We start from the raw sequence: 21,225 nt of genomic DNA, 5'->3' as shown, positions 1-21,225 counted from the left end.
TTAAGATTCTCTTTCCCAAGATATGGTTAGGGTTGTGTCAAGTTGACAAACCCAACCAGCACAGGGTGATGAGTGCAGAGACTAAAAGATGGCAGAATGCTCTGCCCTAAATGGGAGATGGATGTTACATCCCTTTCTCCCGCAGCTCATGGTTCATTGCAGGAGAGATGGCGAGATGGTGGAAAGACTTTAAAATAAAGCCAGGGGTGGTGAGTGACCACAGTGGAGCAGCCACTCCTATGAGGTCACGGAGATTGCGGCAGCAATGCATCTTTAAACAGTGCACACATCTTTGTATTTCCAGATCCTTTATTTGGGAGGATTTTGTTGGCTAAAAAGGACAAGGAGACGAGTGGACATCAGCCTTTTGTTATCTTTGTAAGATTGTAAAAATGTTTTTATGTGTGTGAACACCTGCCTGCATGTATATGTGTGTGTGTGCTTAGCTAGTGTATGCCTGTGTGTATGTGCATCTTGTGTGTGTGTGCCTGCATGTATGCATGTGCATCTTGTGTGAACCTGCATGTATGCATGTGCATCTTGTGTGAACCTGCATGTATGCATGTGCATCTTGTGTGTGCCTGATGCCTGCGGAGGCCAGAAGAAGGTACCAAATTTCCTGGAACTTTAGTCACACACTGTTGTGAACTCCACGTGATTACTGGAAACCAAACCCAGATGCTCTGCACGAGCAGCCAATGCTCTTAATGGCTGACCAGCTCTCTAGCCCCTGGTGGGTTTTTGTTGTCTGTTTTGTTGTTGTTTTTGTTGTTGTTGTGGTGGTGGTGGTGGTAGATGTGTGTGTGTATGTGTGTGTGTGTGTGTGTGTGTTGAGACAGGGTTTTTCTGTGTAACAGTCCTGGCTGTACTGGAACTCGCTTTGTAGATCAGGCTGGTTTCAAACTCACAGAGCTCAACCTCTGCTTCCCCAGCGCTGGGATTAAAGGCATGCATTTTTGAGACAGCGTCTCTTGCTTAGAACTCATTACATAATTTTGGCTGGCCTCAAATTCATGCAATCCTCCTGCCCCCACTTTGTGAGTGCTAGAATTATAGATGTGAGCCCCGAGCCCGACCTGGAGGTTAGGTTTCCCGTCAGTCAGTGGACCCCAGGAACCTGCACTGGCTCCCTGGGTTGGAACAACACGCTCCAGAGAAAGACTGTAATGTTGGCCCATGGCAAGCCTTCCTTCCACAGCTCACAAATCTGATGGTTTTCCATAGCCTGCCTTGGAAGCTCAGAAAGGGGCCAGGAGCTCTCTCAAAACCAACAGGAGAAGAGATTTCGGGTAATCCTTTAGAAAAAAGAAGTCTCATAACCCAAATCAGTGGCAAGAAAAACAAAGGACAAATGGGGGGAGGGGGGCGGAAGAATGGATGACTTAATGCCCGTCGTGGATAAAGTGTGTGGCCTGCTTTTCTGCAGTGTTTCCTAGGACAATGGCTTTGAAAATTGTCCTCAGAGTGACTGAAAATCCTTTTCCTTGTGTGTTGTGGGTCACTGTCCCATGTCACCTCTACTCCATCTTCTTGGCCTCCTCAATGTGCCCCTTGAGGTATTCTCCCAAGGGCACCGTGAAGCAACCTGATGCTCCTGAGGAAGAGCCCTCCACCCTGTGACGAGGCTGTGCTTCACTCGGGCTCACGCCTACAGGCCGGCGTGCAAAATCAGACACCTGGGCAAAGATCATTGCAAGTTTATTATTTTATTTCAATATTCAAGAACAGTAGGTGTTTCTGTCCAGCCATACTGCAGCTGTGCTGTCTGGACGAAGCCATGGGCAAGGTTGTTCAGTCACACTGGAGGGCAAACTCTCCCGTGGGACAATCTCGAGGGATTTTTTTCTGGAAATTTCTTCCCTGCTTTTTCTCTTACCCTCACATTATTGTGGCGATACATTAATCGGTGTTATCTTAAACCCACACTCTACTCAGAGTTAGAACAGATTAACAAGATGCAGTATTGGGCTACATCAACCATCACCTGCCTTCCTAGGGGTGACGGTGCCAGTGTGGGGCTCTTTGGAAGGTCTACAGAAGGCATGCTAAATCAAAAGACATAGTACGTTAGAGGGATAAGGAGGTGTCCATGGACATTATTAGACTGGGGTTCTCAGCGCCTCATCCCTGGAGTGTCGCCCAGGCCAGCCCTGCATCCAGGGCAGCGACTCGATTCAGTGACAGGAACCCCCTTAAAGCTAAGAATGAGTCCTTTCTAGGAGGCAGGGAATGGTTATTTTTCCGCCGAGGTTAGTGTGTACCAATGGGCACTGCCATGGCGAGCTGCCGCTGACCACCCCACCATGAGAAGTGGCCAGAGGGACAGCACGAGGCCACCAGAGAACTCCTGCAGTCCCACTTCCAGATGCGCCATGTCCTTGGACTCTCCCTGGGCTCTGAGAGGAAACAGGGTTCTTAAAAGCACCTGCTCTGGGGAGCCACTGAGGAGAGATGGTGACATTTGGCGGCCACACACATCTCCAGAGTGTCCCCCTAAGTCCCCGTTTCCTGTTGGGGCCATTGCCCAGCCCACTCGCCCCTTTCCTTCCCTCTGTCACGCTCGAAATCAGCTGGTGGGGTGCAGGGGATAGCTGGCCTGGAAGCATCCCCAAGGCCACCCCACTCTGGACTCTCACAGCTGCCCAGCCTGTGCTCACATACCACAAGCCCCCGTTGTATAAGCCACTCCAAGACTGTCTGATCCTGTTAGGAAAAACAAAGCTCTTTAGGGGGAAGAAAACAAAGGAAGGCTGGACCACACAGTCCCCTGCGCCATGCTCTCTGGCTCCTTGGCGGTGTGCCTGTCTATCCGCAGTGCCCACGGAAGCTGGAGGGGTGTGCCTCACCGTGAAAAGTCTAGGGATGGAGTAGGGGTGAACTTGGAAGGGTGTCCGTGCACCTGAACCTCCGGAGTCGAACAAGGTGCACGGGGGAATAAGTCAGGGCTGAGAAGACCCCGAGAAAACTCAATCTTCAAACGAAAAGGGACGAATAGTTTTAACCAGTCGGGGTGCCGTGGGCCTGGCCCCACCGCAATCACGGCTCCACGGGATTAAGAGAGGGTCTGCTCTAACTAGCTAATCCGTGCAAGTAGAATTAAAAGTTTAAGGCAGTTATATTAAGAAGCCGAGGGCAGGATTCGGGAAGGCTGAGCAAGGAGGGCTCTCAGCGTCTCGCCATGGGAGATCCAGAGCGGCTGTCTCTTCCTCCCTGGGAAAAGGAAAAGACAGGAGTTAAGGCACGAGCCTGTGTGGCTGCGGGGCGACACTTCCCCTCCACAGTGCTGGTTCTGTGGTTGTCCAATCACAAGCTGTTCCGGCCAGAAGTGATATCCCAAGGACACAGAATAGTCCCTCGATTTGTCACACCACCTTCAGAAAGCCCTAAGTGGAGTTTGTAGCTTAAGGCAAAGCCCCTTGACTGTGAGTCACAGGGCGTGGCTAGGTCTAAGGCGCCCACAGCTTTGCCTTTGCAGGGAGAATGTTATAGTTTCGTTATCTTGCTCCAAACAAGCTGCTTATTTTCTCCGCTTGAAGACTGAAGGCAGTTTGGGGCTGGGATCACTGTCCACAGTGTGTTCTAGAAAGTGGCTTCAGTGCTGATGAGCATAAGAGCTGCCCCCCACATGGGGAAAGCGCCCTGCCAGTGCTACCAAAAGACACTAGCAGCACACGGGGCGTGTGTGAATGAGGGCATGATAAGGCTCTTGAAACTCTGAATTGATGGGTTTTCTAGAGACCAAGTTTGCAATTAAAAATGAGATGTGCCCAATCAGCTTGAGAGGTAGCACAGCCTACAGCAACAGCAGCGGCGTGGAAACCAGGGAGGCAGGCAGACCTTGGTCACACCTTGGGGGACTTCGCTTCTTTTCCTTCTGTGTTGTTCTTTTTTAATCGTTTGAATTCTTCCCAGCTTCTGTTTCCTATCTTATGTTAAAGATACTACATACATCTTTTAATGAGTTAATTTAGATTGTGAGCCCAGAGATGGAGGCATACACACTGCCGTCCCTCAGTAGAGACCGAGGCAGCACATTCCTAAACACGAGTGTGTAATGTCTCCCCAGCTCAGCCAGACAGCCATATAGCCTCAGAGTATGGAACAAGCCCAGTGGTTTTCACACGGCAGCAGCCGCTCAGGCTGAGGTGAAGCCACTAGGTGCCTTTCTGAGCACCGGTTAGCCCCTTGAGGGACTGCCTTTCAGCAGTGTGACTGAGGTCTAGCTATGAAGTCACCTCTGGGGCGATGTCCTTCTCCAGGATAGGGGCCCTGGCCTCACCCGGAGAGCTGTCTTGCCCTGACCCAGTTTTTTCTATGCGGATCATGGGCAGAGCTATGCCTGGGCCCTGCAGAGCACTGACTTCTTGGGAAGTCTTAGAATCTCTGTTCTAGAAAACACAGTGTACCTGGACTGAAACGCAGGAGTCCAGCCAAGCCTCAGGTGACTTCTTTTTTGAAATATAATGGTAGACACATCAGTGCTGTTTTCTAGTAGCTGCTGAGCACCTGCCTGGAGCACCTGCCTGGAGCACCCGCCTGGAGCACCCGCCTGGAGCACAGGCCCTTCCACCTGATGTCCTGCTTGTACTCACAGCCAACCTTGAGTACACGCTTATTTTATATGATAATCAAAGATCAGAGAAGTTGAGTCATCTTCCCAAGGTCAGCCAGCAGAGGGAAGCAAGGGCTAGAGCCAGCAAGGTGGGCACCCACCGTTGCTTCCATTTTCTTTCATGCCTTTTGTCTCTCGTGCCACTTGCTCTGTCTTTGGTGGGCGTTAGGCCCCATAACTGATAAACCTGTGCTCACCAGGTACAGGTTGATTTAAACGTGTACCTGCGATGTGAAGTGAGCACTCTCTGCTGGATACCTTTGTCCCCATGAGACCCTACAACCTCATGGGGACACTACAAGAGGTAAAGGGTCCTTTTATCCACCTAGAAATAAGACGTGGGTCCCAAAGACACAGAGAGCCACTGATTTGCTCCAGCCCAGGTGCTAACTGCCACACTGAACTAGCGAATCAGAACCCTTCCCTCAGAACCGGCTGCTAAGAGTTTAAAAACAAAAACAAACAAACAAAAAACAAAACAAAACAAACAAAAAAAAAGCAGACAAGCAGGAAGCGGTTTGCGTAGAGTGGTGTTAAGAGCCAGGGAGCCCTTTGAGCTCTTCCCGCCTGGTCACGCAGCCTGTCAGCCCACATGAGCTATCTAGGTAACACGATTTAATTATATAGCCACACACACTGGAAATCATCAAAGCTTCCTTGGTCTACATAGAAATTTAAAGCAATTTACAAAACTGTTTACAGAAAGAAGACCAGGTGTTGAGCCTATTTCAGAAATGTGAGTCTCACACACTCCTGAGGCCAGCACACAAGTCACATAAGTGGAGCTGTGGGGACTGTCCCATCTCCTGAGCATCCTTTAGGCACCACCCAGGGTCATACATATTCCCTCGGAGCAGGGCCCTGTCTCCTGGGTGGAAGGAGGCACTGAGCAATCCAAGCCTCACACACCAGGTTGATTCTGCCACACACCACGTGCCTGAGGTTTCTGAGCCAAGGGTGAGGTTATGCAGAGGGATGGACTGGGGCTTCCCAGGTGGGTGTCGTTGCCGAGGCAACTGCTAGCATCTGGAGCAGGAAGGTCTAGGAAATCCAAGACCAGGATGGCAGTGAGGTTATTCAGCACCGGTGACCCCTGGCTGCATTCAGAGGTCACTGGAGAAGATGTCTTCCCACGCCCTCTCCTACAGCCTTCAGAACCTAGGCAGTTGGCCGAAACGAGTGTTAACGTGAAGGTCTGGGGTAGAACTCATTTTTTACTTTGATCTACCTTGGGTAGCGCCTACACTTTGCCTTGGCACAGAAAGCAGGTGGTCACTCGCTTGCTTTCTGCTCACATACCCGGGTGTGAGGCTTTCTCCCTGACTGTCTTAGGTGTGTGGTTCTCACTGCACATGACACTGCGCAGTCCATATGCCCTGCCCTGTCTGGGCTCTGCGGATGCTCATGTAGGATGCAGAAGCCTGTGTCGCCTGCTCTCTGTGTGTGATGACCATGGGCACACCCTACTAGTAAATGCCTGCAATGGAAGGCCCAGGGGGGATTAACTCCATGAGCCTGTGTTACAGACCCAAGCAGTCACAAACCATGAAACCTTGATGCAGTGGTTCTCTTAGGAAGCATATACCTCAGATCCGAGCCTCTGCACAACCCAATGTCAGCCATGACCTGAGAAACGGCTCCAGGACAGAGCTTGTCCCCTCATTCTTATCAGAAACAAAGGCACTAGAATCTGAAGTATGAGAATTCCCCTTTCCAAGTAAGCAGCCCCCTCAGGTGCCAAACATGAGAGGTGGACTACGAATCCAGCAAGGCGTCTCCCATTCACCACCCAAGGTCGGTCTGTGGGAACGATGCAGCTGGTGCGGATGCTACAAGATGGGCATCAAGAGTGCACAGATTCTCACACTGTCCCTTGAACCATCAGCCACCTCTGCTTGGATCCCATCCAACAAGAATATTAATCTTTCATCCAAGAAAGAAGCAAGAACTGGGGGTGGTGGCGCCACGGTAGGTGGCACCTTAAGGTTCACGCCTGCAGTGGGGGCTCTGGTTCACAGGCCTCTGTAGTCCAGGTTGTTCATCTTTGCCTCAGAAAAGAAGCTGGCTGCAGAGAGCAGAGAATAGCTGACTGTGAGTGAGTTTGCTATCTGTGATGTCAGAGCCCAGACACAGGTCTCCTCGCTCAGACGGAGTGAGCAAAAATGGTAGCTTTGAATGTCATACTAGGAAGCAAGGGGACTTCTTAGATAATGCCAGGCCAGTCAGGAGCCATGGACTCAAGGATGACAAATGCCACAGAGCCTTAAGTTAGCATGGAAGCCACCTCTAATGGCTGCCAGTAATGACACTGATGAGCCTCACCCTGCCTCTCTCCAGCCTAGAAGCTTCTGTGAGATAGATTCATAACTGGAGAATCAGCCATGTGACTATATTCCTGGATCTTTATAAACAAAAAGAGTTCTGTCTGTATCATCTAGCCCAGAGACTCCGTAACCCAGTTGCTGCTTTTCTGTCTCTGCCAGCCAGACAACTGTCACCCTGACACCTGACTGCAAGTCTCATCTGCCACCATGTCCCCAGGATCAGGGTCAGAGTCAGAGCTCTGTTTCTGGGGGGTTGACTCCTTCTCTCCTCCTGGCCCAGCATGTCAAGGGCGACTCAGCTGGTCTCTGTCTCCTAGAACCCTCTGAGGCCTTCTTCACATGCTGTTCCTACACGTGTATGCTAGCTCCTCTTCTGTATCTTAGCAAGTGTCACATCTCTGCTTTAGAGATACAACCACCCCATTCCCTCCATGCTGAGCATGGCACCATAGTCTCAAGGGGTGTTGGTCCTGCCTGCCAGGCCTCTAGGCCTCCAGCTCCTTCCATGAAGGAAGCTATGGCCCATAGTATCCTGGATGTCCCGACAGTGGTCACTGTGGCCATTGGGGATGTGGAGTGCTGCATAATTGCCAAGGTGGGAGGGACTTTGATCTATATGAATACACTGTCTTTGTCTTCAGACACCCCAGAAGAGGGCATCATATCTTATTACAGATGGTTGTGAGCCACCATGTAGTTTCTGGGAATTGAACTCAGGACCTCTGGAAGATCAGCAATTGCTCTTAACCACTGAGCCATCTCTCCAGCCCAAGGGGAGCTTTTATTAGGGGAAAATCTGGGACTTGGTTCAAAGTCAAAACCTAACCTGGGTATTCATGTTCCTCCGAGATAGACCTCATCTTTGGGGTTCCCTGGGAAGGGAACACAGGGCATCTCTGAGCTCCGGTCATCACTTTGACCTTTTTAGAGCTACATTGTGAAGTTTTCTACACCAGGCCGGCACTGCTCTATAAAGGTGCCATTTGGCTTGTGCTGGAGTCGCAGTCCCTTCCATGCCTGCCGTGTGCCCCACCACCAGCTCACCAGACCTGAGGTAAGTGGGCACATCATCCCCTTACACCATGGATAAGGAAACCACGTCTCAGAGAGGTCAGGAGCTGAGGCCACAGGACCAACAACAACAACAACAAAAATGACCCTGACATCTATCACTGGGTCTGTATGATTCTAGCACCTATGCAGCTAATTGCAGGCCTCTTCCTGGGCTTTTTCTGGGTCCCTTTTGAGTGATTTTAGTGAGGCCCCCACTCAGGGGGTTCCCCTCAGCTCCTTCTACATACAGGTGCCATTCATTCTCACCTAGGCCCTTGACTTATATCTCTAGGGAGAGAAGAGACACAGTATGGGCTTACAGTGAGGCCCAGAGAATGCCTGTGTGTAGCATGACAGCATCGTTTGAAAAGACTCTTGGCTTCACATTAAGTTCCTAAGATACCCAGAAGGAAGACAGAACTATGTTGGCTAAGAGCAAAGGAGGGAAGGTAAGTTGTGAGTGAAGACGGTCACTGAACCCTTGGCTAAGTTCAGCTCGGGATTCTGGAATTCGTCTTTCTGCTAACACTCTTCCTGATCCCTGGCATTCCCCTGGGAACACGGTTTTGCCTGGAGGAGTGGGGCACAGTGAACAGAGAGCACGGCTCCAGGCCCCCACTTCCCGCAGAGGTGCCCAGGTGTTTCCCCGTGGTAGGAATGTTACATTACCAGCTTAAAGATTTTGGAAAGCGTGCCCTGGGCGTCGTAGGCCCCCTTGAATCCCTTGTGAGCCGATTTATAGTCGGAAGCTCTGCCTCCGTAGCCAAATCCTGGCTTCTGCCCCTCGGCCCCCTGCAAGAAAAGACCAGAGCTCAGTGTCTGCTCGTGGCTGCCACCAGGGACTATCCAGGAGGACATTAGCCACCAGGTGGCATCGGCGAATCATTCGGGAGCAAGAGCAGCACGGAGTTCTGATGGAGAGGGGCTGTAGAAGTGCCAGTCCCCAAGTCTATCCGTGGGTGTTGCTGGAGAACAAAGGGCCTGGGCCAGGGATGCTGAATATTCTAGGGCACAAGCGCCCAACTTTACAGACAGCTGCAGAGATCCATGCCAGGGCATCCTTGTGAGAGAAAGGCAAGCATCTCTCAAATTCCCACCAAGGGCCTCCACCCTCATCAGCAGAGGAAGCACACCAAAGGTGCTGGAGCCCAGGGGCCAGGAGTGTCACCCTCTGCCTGGCCCTTAAGTTTTTCTTTGCTGGTCTTTCACAGCTCAGATTCTGCCTAGCCATGCTGTGTGCCCCAGAGGAAGAGAAGGAGGAAGAAGAGGAGGAAGAAGAGGAGGAGGAGGAAGAGGAGGAAGAAGAGGAGGAAGAAGAAGAGGAGGAGGAAGAGGAAGAGGAGGAGAAGGAAGAGGGGAAGGAGGAAGAGAAGGAAGAAGACAAGGAGGAAGAGGAGGAGGAAGAGAAGGAGGAAGAGGAGGAGGAGGAGGAGGAGGAGGAGGAGGAGGAAAATTTACCTTTCCTAAAGTAAAAGACAGATTTCCCAGTCTTTGGTCCAGGGCAGCCTCTCAATGGTGGCCATGGTGGGACCTAGATTCGGGTTCTTATCTGGTGCCTTGGGCAATAGACAGCGAGGCCTGGGATGTAAGACTCTCTGGGTCCCAGTGCTGGCTTAACTACAAAGGATGCTCTCAGTAACCCTGAGCGATGACACTGGCATTCTGGGTAAGGTCTTCATCAAGCCTCAGTGTGAAGTTCAGCAGGCTGACCCTCACAGGGCCCCGCCCCAAGGGCAGGGCACAAGACTTTGTTTGACAAGGAAATGGGAAAACAGCTGTCACTACTAACAGCTCCAGCATCAGGACCAGCCACCAGCCTGAGCTGCACCTAGCACCCTCAATGTTCCGTGCTGACTCACAGCAAGCTTTACGCAAGTCGGATGTTGAGAAGCAACCTAGCCACCTACCATCTAAGACGCGCTGAGGGCAGGATTAAGACACTTCCAGGCACTTCCACATACCTGGCCTCCTCGAGCAAGATGGAAGTTAGACCCTGGCCATATGAGCCAACGTTCTCCCCTGATTCCAGCTACTTACATCATTCCCTCTCTTTTGCCTGTGTTCGGGCAGAGGTCCCTGGCTGTCAGGAGGCTGTTTCAGTTTTAGGTGTTCTGTTGGGGTAGGAGCAAGGACACGAGGGGGACAAGGTCTAAGCTGAACGTGTGCTTGGGGCAGACAGAGCTACCCATGCATCCTGGGGGTTTCTTGGACACAGAGACTCCCGGATACCACAGAGAAGGGTTGTGGCACTTGGGGAGTGTGACATCAAGCAGTCAGGCAGCCAAGTGGCAGAAACAGGCGTCTCTGGATGAACTCTGGCCCCCAGAGCATGGCTTTTCTTCCAAACCAAGAATTTCTGAGACCTGAACAGCTCAACTTTCAGATCAACACTGTGGGACTTTCCTAGTCGATTTCGCCTTGGAAAACAGACAGTATCAAGACATATTCAACAGAGTTTTGAGAGAATAAGAAGGAGTTTCTGGAAGTCCAGACAAGAAGGCCATCCTGAAAAGAGGCGATGAAAACCCGAAGGAACTTGGGACCAAGAGAGACCCAAGGAGGCCCTGTGATACCCAAACTAGAGATTGCAGAGAGAGAGACACCAAGACCTTGCCTGTACGCCAGTGGGCAAAAGGGCTTCTCCTCCTCCTCCTCTCACAGTGTTTCCACAATGCCCTGACAACCCACGCCTAAGACATACAGTAGCTAAAATAAGAATTTTGGATAAAAAGAGGTGCTGTTCTTCATATCATCCTTATCCCTCCTGGCACAGAAAGTTAAAGACAGAAAGAGGCCATGGGTGGGGGCTGTGTGGGGGCTGGGTAGACATCTTGTTGTCACCAGTTCCGAAGATTTGACGTGTGAGAAAAACATAGGTACATTTACATCAAGTGGTTCACAGCTCAGTATGAGGACATCTGGGAATGGTCCAGGAGTTCCACAAACTTCCTCTTTCAAGCAATCCTTTCTCTTATATCTTTTCCTCTGTTTGACTTATTTTTACTTTCTGAGACAGGCCAACTCTGTTGCCCCACAGTCACTTTGCTCTTTCAGCAATCCCCCTGCCTCTGCCTACTGAATACTGGCATTATAGATGTGTGCCCCATGCTTGACCCTATCTTCTACCTACTGTTGTTTCTACTGTCCCTCTTCTCTCTCTCTCTCTCTCTCCCTCCCTCCCTCCCTCCTCCCTGCCCCTCACCTCTTCTCTTGTGTGTTGTTTGGTTGGCACAGATGGGTTCTGTACCACACTGCTCCCATAGATAAGACAACCTCTCACCCCACCCCACCTCTGGCTAACAGGCTGGTGTGTGTGCATCTGTGTAGCTCTGCAAATTACAGCTGTTTAACAATGAAGAGAAAGAACCATATCTAGTATTTGCTAGCATCAGGGATCAATACACTTGATTAGGACAAATCAGTAAGCATTTTAAGCTGGCGTAGACATGAAAACTTGCAAATATTTAGAAGCCAAGCTGTTCGACCAGTTAAAACCATCATCGGAACTTTGATCTTGTGTCTAAAACCCTAAAACCCTTACGGAATCTTTCTTGGAGGTTTAGTGGATCTGTGTTAGATGCCACTAACACACAAACAAAACCCCAGATCTTCTGGATTAACAGGTAGAAGGGTTATTGGAGATGGAACAAGAGTTTAGCATCATTATTCTGCATCAGCAGAACTGTCGTAAGGGGTGGGCAGCAGTGTATTTTGGTCTGCTGAGCCTTCTTGCAATATGGCCCTTCCTTGGGAAGGATCTCAGAACACTTGTGGGGAGGAGGTACAGGGCTCTGCAGTGCCCGGGATTCAGCCTGGCAGCAATCCACAGTGAAAGGCTTCCTGTTTGCCTGGAATAGAAAACAGCCTGCCAAGCATGGTGGGCGAGCTGGGCTGGGTAGGACAGAAAAAGCAAGTGTTAAGCAACTGAAAGAACTTAGAAGTCAGTGGTGTGCGCGGGCTGCAGGGGATGAGGAAGCAGAGGAGACGCAGACATCACCTACCCAGCTAAATCTGCTGAGGGACAGGCCTCTCCCCTGTGAGGAAGAGAAAGAAACAGTGACGACAGAAACATTGATGTGGTGATCGCCCGGGACAAAGTCCTGAAACCAACAGGAACAACCAGGTGGCATTCCTCCCCCCAAGAGAAACAGGCTCCCTCAAATGCACCACATTCAGGGATTGCCAGGCCTGCCCAAAGCTTCAAGGCCAGGATGTGAATCCCAGCTCAGGGGAACACTGCCTGGAAGCACTGGCCGTGGACGCAGAACTAGAGACCTGCTGCATCTTTGTCCCAGTGGGAGCCTCTGGGAGCAAGACTTGGGCAGATTCAGGGAGCCTTGAGCCCAGTTCCGTTTGGAACACATTTTGGGATTTCAGGATAATCATATGAATGAACTCTTGATGAATCAAAACATCGAAGGCCTTACCTTCCCTTGGGATGGAGGTGGTGTTCGAGGTGTCACCTGGAAGACAGAGAGGGGTGGGCTGCAGTGACTCACTTTCTTGTAGGAAGCCCCACGTTCTCCCAGAGGGTCCCACATGACATACTTCATGTCCACAGACATGGCTCCAATCTACCAGGCATCAGAAGCTAGCACATGCCTCTATATCATGCCCTTCCTGGGGCTGGAAATGGCACAGCTACTGATGCTCAGTTTCAATATGATGCCCCATTTAAAAAAAAAAATCTCGTGTCTGTGTGTGGGCATTAGTGTACAGACATCCATGGAGGCCAGCAGCCACGTTGGGGCTGAAGCTGTAGGCAGTTGAGCCACCAGCATGACTGGTGGGAATGGAACCCTGGTCCTTTGCAAGAGTGGTGTTCTGGCTAGTTTTATGTCAACCTGATGCAAGACAGAATCATTTATAGTGTATTTTCTTAATTAATGATTGGTGTGAGAGAGCCCAGGCCATTATGGTTGTTTGAATGAGAGTGGCCCCCACAGGCTCGTATATGTGAATGTTTAGTGGCTAGTTGGTGGAACCATTAGGAGGTGTGGCCTTGTTGGAAGAGGTGTGGCACTTGGGTGGGCCATTCCCACTCATTGCTCTATCCATCCATCTATCCATCTATCATCTATCATATCTTTATCTATCTATCGATCTATCTATCTATCTATCTATCTATCTATCTATCTATCTATCTATCTATCCATCTATCTATCATGCATCTATCTATCCATCCATTTATCCATCTATCATCTATCTATCATATCTATCAATCATCTATCACATCTATCAATCTATCTACCTATTATATCTATTTATCTATCATCTATCTATTATATCTTCCTATCTATCATCTATCTATCATATCTTCCTATCTATCATCTATCTATCATATCTTCCTATCTATCTATCTATCTATCTATCTATCTATCTATCTATCATCTCTACCTCTCTAACTCTGTATCTATCTATCTCTATTGATCACTTATCTGTGTATCCTCCTATCTCTGCCTCATGGTTGTGTCTGAAGATGGGATTTCTCAGCGACTGCCCCAGCACCATGCTCCCCACCATGATGGCCACTGATTCACCCTTTGAGCCCCAAATAACCTTTCTTCCATTCGTTGCCTTGGTCATGGTGTCTTGCCACCACAATAGAGAAGTAACTAAGTCATTTATTTTGTGGAAGAGTTTAGATGTACACAGAAATTGTAACGAAGTCACACATTTCCCCTGTACCCATAGGGCACTCCCACACATCTGCTCAGCTTCTGCTGTTTTAGCACCAGCATTAACGTGATTTGCTTGTACTAAGTGATAAACAAACATTGGGGCATTATCATCATTGTCCATCATCATCATCATCATCACTACCATCATCAGCACCATCATCAGCACCACCATCTTAACCATAATCACCATCACCATCATCATCACCATCATCATCATCTGGATACATCAAGGTTCACTCTATGTGGCACGCATCCTATGTGTATTAACAAATATCATGTGTCTTATGTTACAATGCCGTGCAGATCAGTTCTGTTGGCCTAACGCACCCTGCATTTCTCTGTTCATTCCCCAGCCCTCCTGGGCAACTCTGACTCCCACCATTTTCATTTCTCAAGGTTATAAAGTCTATATTTTTAATTAAGCACCTACTAGCTGTCTGATTTCAGGAATACTAAATTCTTATTACAATATACAGGTTTTTAAAAGCATGGCAGATGCACCCACGCGTGTCCTTTAGGACCTGGGATGACCCAGGTCCTCCTGAGGTTGGTGTCCCTCAGGCCAGTGGCACCCTGAGAAGGATCCATGGATGTTAGGTGTGAGCTAAGACCTCTTTTGGATCCACAACCTTTCCCTTGATGATTTCTTGGTTCCCCTGTGCACAGTCACTTACAATGTTCTTGAAGAAATGGACTACTGGGTTTTCATCTTGGGTCCGGCCGTGCTGCGACTTCTGGGGCAGGGAGCCATAGTGGGTAGTTCTTGTGTGTGAGTCCTGAAAGAGAGAAGCGAGCAGTTGAGGATGGAGAGGGCTTAGGTGGGCCACGTCTGCCCTTCTGAGGAAGGTGAGTCTCTACTCCATGCCTCCTGGGGATTTGGAAGCTGCTGGTGCGCCACCAAACACCTGAGTCCGGGGCGGGGCTTAGTGGAGCATGCGTAGTGCATAACCACAGCTTGCTGGGTGGCTACTCTCTATTTCTCAAGCCATCACTGGCAGAGGGAGTCTGTTCATTCGCTTTGGGGCTGTGCACTATGAGCTAGCCTCGTCACCTCGTGTCACCGGGGTTCTGAGTCTGTCGACAGAGGACTATCACGTTCCCATCTTGAGTCAGATGGAAGTAACACCTGCTCTGAGCGTCCATCTGGGCCGAGGAGTCATAACCCACAGAACCAGAGGGCTCTAGGCCAGTGAATATGGCCAATAAGATACTCTAGCAAGCACATGGCCAGTGATTTACCTCAAGTGAGAGCAAGCTTGGAGGGGAGACTGAAATAGCTCTGCTTTCGCCTGATGCTGTCCTCCTGGCTGTCACTCTCTACCTGTGTTCGACACAGGGGACGTGCACAGAGCCACAGAAACTGTCTACGACTAACCCGGAATCTTTGGAAAGACGCTGTGAGGGGATTTCACAACGTCACCGTCCTCAGAGAGGAACAGACAGGGAGTTCTGGAAGAGATCACACAGGTTTCATTGTTTCTCCCTCTTTTGCTCCCAGCACTCAGAGTCAACCTTGTGCTGATTCTGAGGAACCTCAGCCAAACAGCCTCAAGGACAACAGGAGTGATATGCATAGCCTGTCTGCAGGGGTCACAGCCATGTGTCTGGGATGGCAATCCAGTCATTTGAAGCATCCTGTCTCTCTGGGCTCGGGTTGGGAGAATCCGCTGGGGAGTTTGCCACCTAGAAAGGCAAGAGCTGCTTCTCGAGAGCTTGAGAGGCCCTACGGCTGTATGTAATGGGCGTGGCTCTGTGGTGAGAACTGGAGCTGCACCGGTGCCATTTGCCTAGCACTTGGCTTTCTTCCGGGTCGGCTATATCATGATCCTCGTGATGAACTAAGCAGCTAACATAGCTTTACCCTCTGCGTTGTATGTCCTGAGGCTGTGGACAAATGGCTACTCCATGTAGGAAGTGATCCTAGCTGTGGGTTTGATCTCTCCCCATCACCCCGACGCTGTTCACCCACTTCCTACATCACAGACCTTTGACATAGTTCTTGCCCTCCTCCTCCTCCTCTCTCTATTGTGCAGGGACCAAAGCTCACTGTTTCCCAGGGACCACATTCTAAATCTGCTCACTCTTCCAGGCCAAACTCCGCCTCCCCTGACCCACTCCAGTGGGCCAGAGGGACTTTGTAAATGGCTTCCTTTTCTTCCTCTCCTCTCCCATTCTTTCTCCTCTGACAGTGAGCTCACATCCTGAAAAACTCTCAAGGGCGGCGCCTCTTCACTTCCCACATGCCCAGTGGCCTGCCTTGGTTACAGAATGGCATTTGCTCTGCCTCGGCTGCTGTGAGGAGCCAGACCTTCCCAGACTGCCATACGAATGCTCTGTGGTCTCCTTGTCAGCTGCCTCTTGGCAACGCCATAGCTGTGGAGCATCAGCTTGGAGAACCCTCTGGTTAATGTGGGTACCAGGAGACTGACTATCCTTCTAGGCACATCCCGTCAGCCCTCAACAGTAAATCTGACCCCATTAAAGCTTGACACAGCACGGAACACTGTTATGCATGAACTGACAAGTTGTGGACTGGGAGAAAATATTGCAAATCACATATGAAAAAGAAAGACTCAAACATAAAATATGTTTTAAAAGAACAGCTAAATCGTCAAAGCTCAGAAGTAAGAAAGAGACATGGGGAAAAAAAAATCAGCACGACAGCTGCTCAATAGCAACAGCCATGAAGATCCTGCAAACAGGCTCCATGAGATGATGCTATTACCACCTATTCAGATAGCTAAGAAAATACGATAATAACAAGTGTTAGCTAGGACAGGGAGCAACTAGAACTCTCCCATGCACTGCAATGGGAGTACAAAATCCTGCAGTCACCAGGAAAAACAACTTGGCAGTTTCCTACAGCACTGATTATGTGTTTATGGTATGACCCTCCAGTCCCGTTTCATGCTTTGAAGAATGAAAGAGAAATGCTATATCTTTGAAAATAATTTTTGCATGAATATATTGGGTGAACATATATCTTTTTGAAGGAAAACAATTTAAATCTTAGATGAAAAACTTACATTCACTTGAAGCCTGCACTTGAAGGTTTGTAGAACTTTTTAATCCCTGCAAACTACAAGAGACTCAGATGTTCTTCATCAAGAGAATCAGCATAGCCCGACAGTGCTCATTCAATGGAATCCTTCTTAGCAATAAGATTAACGTTTTGAAAATGTAATAAGACACCTCTACGTCACGCTGCATGGAAGAAGCCATTCAAAAAGATTTCATATAGACTATTTTTTATGTGTATTCTTGAAAGGCCTATCCTATGGGAAGGGAGACTAGAGCAGCGGTGGCTGTAGTTAGGAGATGAAAGAAAGGGGGGGTTGTGTACACAAAGAAGGGGTGGTCTTAGGTTGGTATATATTTGTGGTAGTAGTTATACAAGTTTATAAATTGGTCAATACATATAGAACTCGAAACAGAGCGAGTCTACTTTGTTATATATTAGTTTATAAAAACAAAGCAAGCCCATTTGACATGGTTTATGACTGCACAGCATGCAGTCATTGGAACCATTACACTGTTTTGTGAGTTTCCCCACCAGAACCTTTGTGAGAAGGCAGCCCGAGCCTTGCTTCCACCCAGGAACTTTTCTTATAGGTCACTTTTGCTCAGTTAGTTACAATGGCTTACTCCACATTCCCTGTAGACATGGATATTCCAGATTTTCTGAGTGTCTACCAGAGGACACTGGTGATGGGCAAGGTTGCCTACAGTCTTGTGAGCTGGTATCTTTGGGGGGAAGGGCTTTCATCTTGTAGCTTTTTATCAGTTATATGCAGGTATGTATCTGGCAGATAAAACCTTGCTGTGCTCTTGGTTAAGCAAAGAGCCCACAGTGGGGGTTTTAGTGCTGTTCCTCAAGAGCACAGTCTGTCTATGCTGAGCATATCTACGGTAGATCATCGCTCTTGTAGGTTACTAACAGCCATTGTAACCACGTCAGTTCTCCACCAGCAAGAAGGGCCACAGAGCAAAGGCCGTGGTTGCTGGCCTGCCAATGACTACTGGAATCTGAGTGGGCTGGTGGTCTTGCCATCTGGCCCCCCTGATGCCAAGGCCTGGCCAGTGAACCCCATGGTTGTGTTTGGAGCCGAACATTTGGTACAAGTGATGGTCTGCAAATATAATCATGTTTTCAGAAATAAAAAGTTCAATTGTTTCGAAAATGGTGTATACTTACAGGAAGGTGTTTCATACATGGCAGTTCTGCCATGGGTCAGCCAAGGCTGCAAAGGGCTTTAAAGGAGCTCCTATCACACAGCCTTCTCTTTGTCTATTTTTTCTCTTTTCCTAGTGTTACGTCAGGAACCTCATTTTGTGTCAGTACAGCTTTGTATTAATAAGCAAAGATGGCAAACTTTTGCGGCGACATAAAGTAAAATTATGATGAATCGTTCTATAACTATGGAAGGCAACCCTGGCCAACCACATCATCGATTTCTAAGATCCATTCTTTCTCCATTAGCCTCTTTGCACTATTTTTGAAAAATTCCAGTTTCCTTCAGTGGGAAACAGTGCCCACCACCAGCAGGAGGCGCTCAGAGGCTCTCTGCAGAGGTCCGGAAAGGAATTTTTCCAACCTCACCAGCAGGGGGCGCTCAGACATGCTCTCTGCAGAGGTCCGGAAAGGGATTTTCATGTTTTCCAACCTCTTGTAGGTTGGAAGGTTGGGGATGGCTAAGCTTGGAAGTTCTATCAGAGGCCAGTGGTCATCAGACTGGGCGTCTGCTTGTTCTGCGGAAGACAGGCTGCTTCCTAAGAGCGGCCTGGGACACATCATGAGCTTTAACAATAGCCGTTTCACAAGGAAGTGGGGCCTGGGGTTTCATGGTTAAGCAAAATAAAGAGATTCTACTTCTTTATTTCTGGCCCGAGAAGGGTTCCCCTTGCCTGGGATCCAGACCAGCTTTACCCAGGTTTTTTAGAGTTATACTTTCTTCTTTCTCCTGTCTCCAAGCAGATTTGTGTAAACAATGAAAAACAACTGCTGACTCACGTTTAAGCAGGAGGTGCTATGTCCCCTCACTGACGCCAAACCCTTCACCCAGCTCTACTGCCCTCCTCCGCTTCATTTGTAGGGCGACACTGAGAGGCTAAAGCCTTCCCGCCGAGGCCCCGAGGAGTCCAGGCCCAGTGCTGGAGACAAGGCAGCGCGAACCAGGTAGACTGGGTGTGGAGAGCGTGGGAGGACCACGTGATTAGTGACAGCCACAGGAGGCTGCTGGTCTGTTATACAGCAGGCGGTAAGATGCGGGAGAAGAATCGAGTTTAAAATCATGGGTTTCACCCATTCATTTCAAGGTTTGCAGATGTTAGGTTCTGAAGCCGTGGGCCAGAAAGAAATTGTTTATATCTGAGGGAAAGAACTGAACAGATAGATGGAGCCCACTGGGCTTGGGAAATCCTAATTAAGTAGGACTTGAAAATGCAGTCGCAGGTAAGGTTAAAGACAGGATTTCCCGTCATGCCATCATCACTGAAAACGTTTCATTTCCATGGAATTAAAATGTAGGACCCTGCCAATTTCCATCGAAGAAAACACCAGGCCTCGACCCCAGCAGGTAGGAACAGTCTGCTCTGCTTATGGGAGGCAAAAATCAAACCAAGTTATCTTTTGATGCCTGTTCCTTTCTTTCCTTTACATTTAATTTTGAGCCCTGGTTCCCACAGACGCTGGGCAAACCCTGTTCCTTCACCTAGCATCACAGACTGTTGCACACATCTCAGCCACACGGTGGCGTCAGGACACTGTAGTCAGCACTCTTACTAGAGCAAACTGGAGCGAGTACTTAACTGTCTTAATTGAACTCAGGGGCTGCTCTGTATGGGCAGGTGGCAGCTCCCACCTTGAGATACACTTTTTCAGAACAGCCCCCAGAGTGAGTTCAGATTTGATACTATGTTTTCTCCTCTGCGCAGGTGAAAGTGGAAGCATACGTCTCCTCTCATCTGCACTCCCCCGAGTCTGACACCCACAGAGCCTCTCTCTGGTAGGACTGGCCTCTGCTGCTTCTTTGAGCTTTTGTGTTCGTTCATGCTCTCCATGCCTTGGAAATCTTGTGAACAGCTCTCCTCATTAACACAGCTTCCAGGGGAAGAAGGCCACAGATAGTTCCCTTCTCTCATGGTCTGATTGTCACATCTGTTTCCCGCTTGGGAGCCAGTGGCAGGGTCAACAGCCAATCTATCTGTGAACCATTTCAGGGAGAGGTCATGGCTGAAATGAGTGCCGACATGTTTGACAATGGTCTCAGGACGGTGACAGAACATGTCCACAGTGGAGGCCATCTTTCCTGACTTCTGACTCCCCATTCTCTGGCCACCCAGATGTTGTGGCTGCTTCAGGACGCATCTCTCTCAGCACTGGATGCCCCAGTTCTGGTCTGGTCTCCACGTCCACAGAAGAGACTATGATATCATTTGTGATCAAGCTGCTTGGAATAATCTCAGGAGAAGGTGTTATCTCTTTTTTTTTTCCCCCCTAGCAAAATCCATGCATTTTAAATTCTGCCATCAGGGCTGATGTGCGGCTTCCCTCCTGTTTTAGTTCTTTGCCGGGCATCGGTGGGACAGAACATGTAGGCATCACAGTCACTGATGCCGATGACCGATAAGAGAGACCCTCTTTCTTCATGGCCAGCCGGGCAGCATACTTGTGGCTTTTTCTACTTTCTGGACAGGTATGGATAGATGGAGGCTTCAGGCTGCCCCCTAACTTCACTGTGTTGTATTTGCCCTCAGACATGGCAAGGCAGGGATGGTATCTGCTCTGGAGATAGCCTGGGACCACCGGCGTCCATCTTTGTGTCCCTGGTGGAAGGGGGGTGCTTTGCCACACATTTTAGTGTTGGGTTCCTTAGCGTTTGACCTGCAGCCACGTGTGAAGGGAAAGTTACCATGACACTGCTGCAATGTTGGGGTACCAGTTCCTTCATGTTGTTCCAGGACCCGAAGGACAAAGATCCCTTGGCTGCCTCTGACAACTTTGTGCCCTCTTCTTTGGCAGTGTAACAGTTAACTTCAGAATCCTCTGGATTTCTCGCTCCTTGGATGTGCACTTGAAACAGCTTTGATGATGATGACGATGATGAGAGAGAGAGAGAGAGAGAGAGAGAGAGAGAGCAATGCCAACAAAGCACTTCTAGTGTTAACCGGATGGTCTCCAGGCCTGGGTCTTCCTGGTTTCAGAGGGTCTACGCTGATGCCAGCTTCCACATCTCTCCTGGACAGTGGGTCCCCAGAAGAGCAGTGGCCCTGTGGCATCTGCAGGAAGTCACAGACCTGGCCGTGCTGCCTCTCAGCTTTGAGTAGGCCAGCAGCTAGGTGGCACCTCGCCCCAGCATCCTTCAGTTCCTGCGCCTTTGTCCCCGTTTCCTTGTAAACATGGTGGGAGGTGGGGTAGGTATTGGTCTTAATATTCCCTTTCTTTACAGTTTCTAAGTACCTGTCGCTTTCAATATGTCCAACATGTAACAGTTCATACAAATAGCAAACAGAGGTCACAGAAAAAGCACGGAGCAAACACTGATGCTATGTGGCA

General features: G+C 49.4%; 1 protein-coding gene across 3 annotated transcripts in view; it reads right to left on the bottom strand.

Annotated features, from left to right (window-relative positions):
- Nucleotides 1-1,696: 1,696 nt before the first annotated feature.
- Nucleotides 1,697-21,225, bottom strand: part of Mbp (myelin basic protein) — a 110,726-nt gene continuing 91,197 nt past the window's right edge. For 2 of the 3 annotated variants that reach the window (XM_021150283.3, XM_029471815.2), the window contains 5 exons: nt 14,345-14,446; nt 12,417-12,452; nt 11,991-12,023; nt 8,659-8,781; nt 1,697-3,210 (listed from right to left, as the gene is read on the bottom strand). In XM_021150283.3, coding sequence (XP_021005942.1) covers nt 3,166-3,210; nt 8,659-8,781; nt 11,991-12,023; nt 12,417-12,452; nt 14,345-14,446 — 339 coding nt within the window. In that variant the 3' untranslated portion in view covers nt 1,697-3,165. The remainder of the gene's footprint in view (nt 3,211-8,658; nt 8,782-11,990; nt 12,024-12,416; nt 12,453-14,344; nt 14,447-21,225) is intronic. The other variant, XM_029471817.2, reaches the window with a different exon arrangement.

The sequence above is a fragment of the Mus caroli genome, unplaced genomic scaffold (assembly GCF_978045245.1).
Source record: "Mus caroli unplaced genomic scaffold, Mus_caroli_1 scaffold_19, whole genome shotgun sequence".
In the NCBI taxonomy this organism is placed as follows: domain Eukaryota; kingdom Metazoa; phylum Chordata; class Mammalia; order Rodentia; family Muridae; genus Mus; species Mus caroli.
The sequence above is the reverse complement of the archived record's forward strand: the minus strand, read 5'-3'. Positions and strand labels throughout refer to the sequence as shown.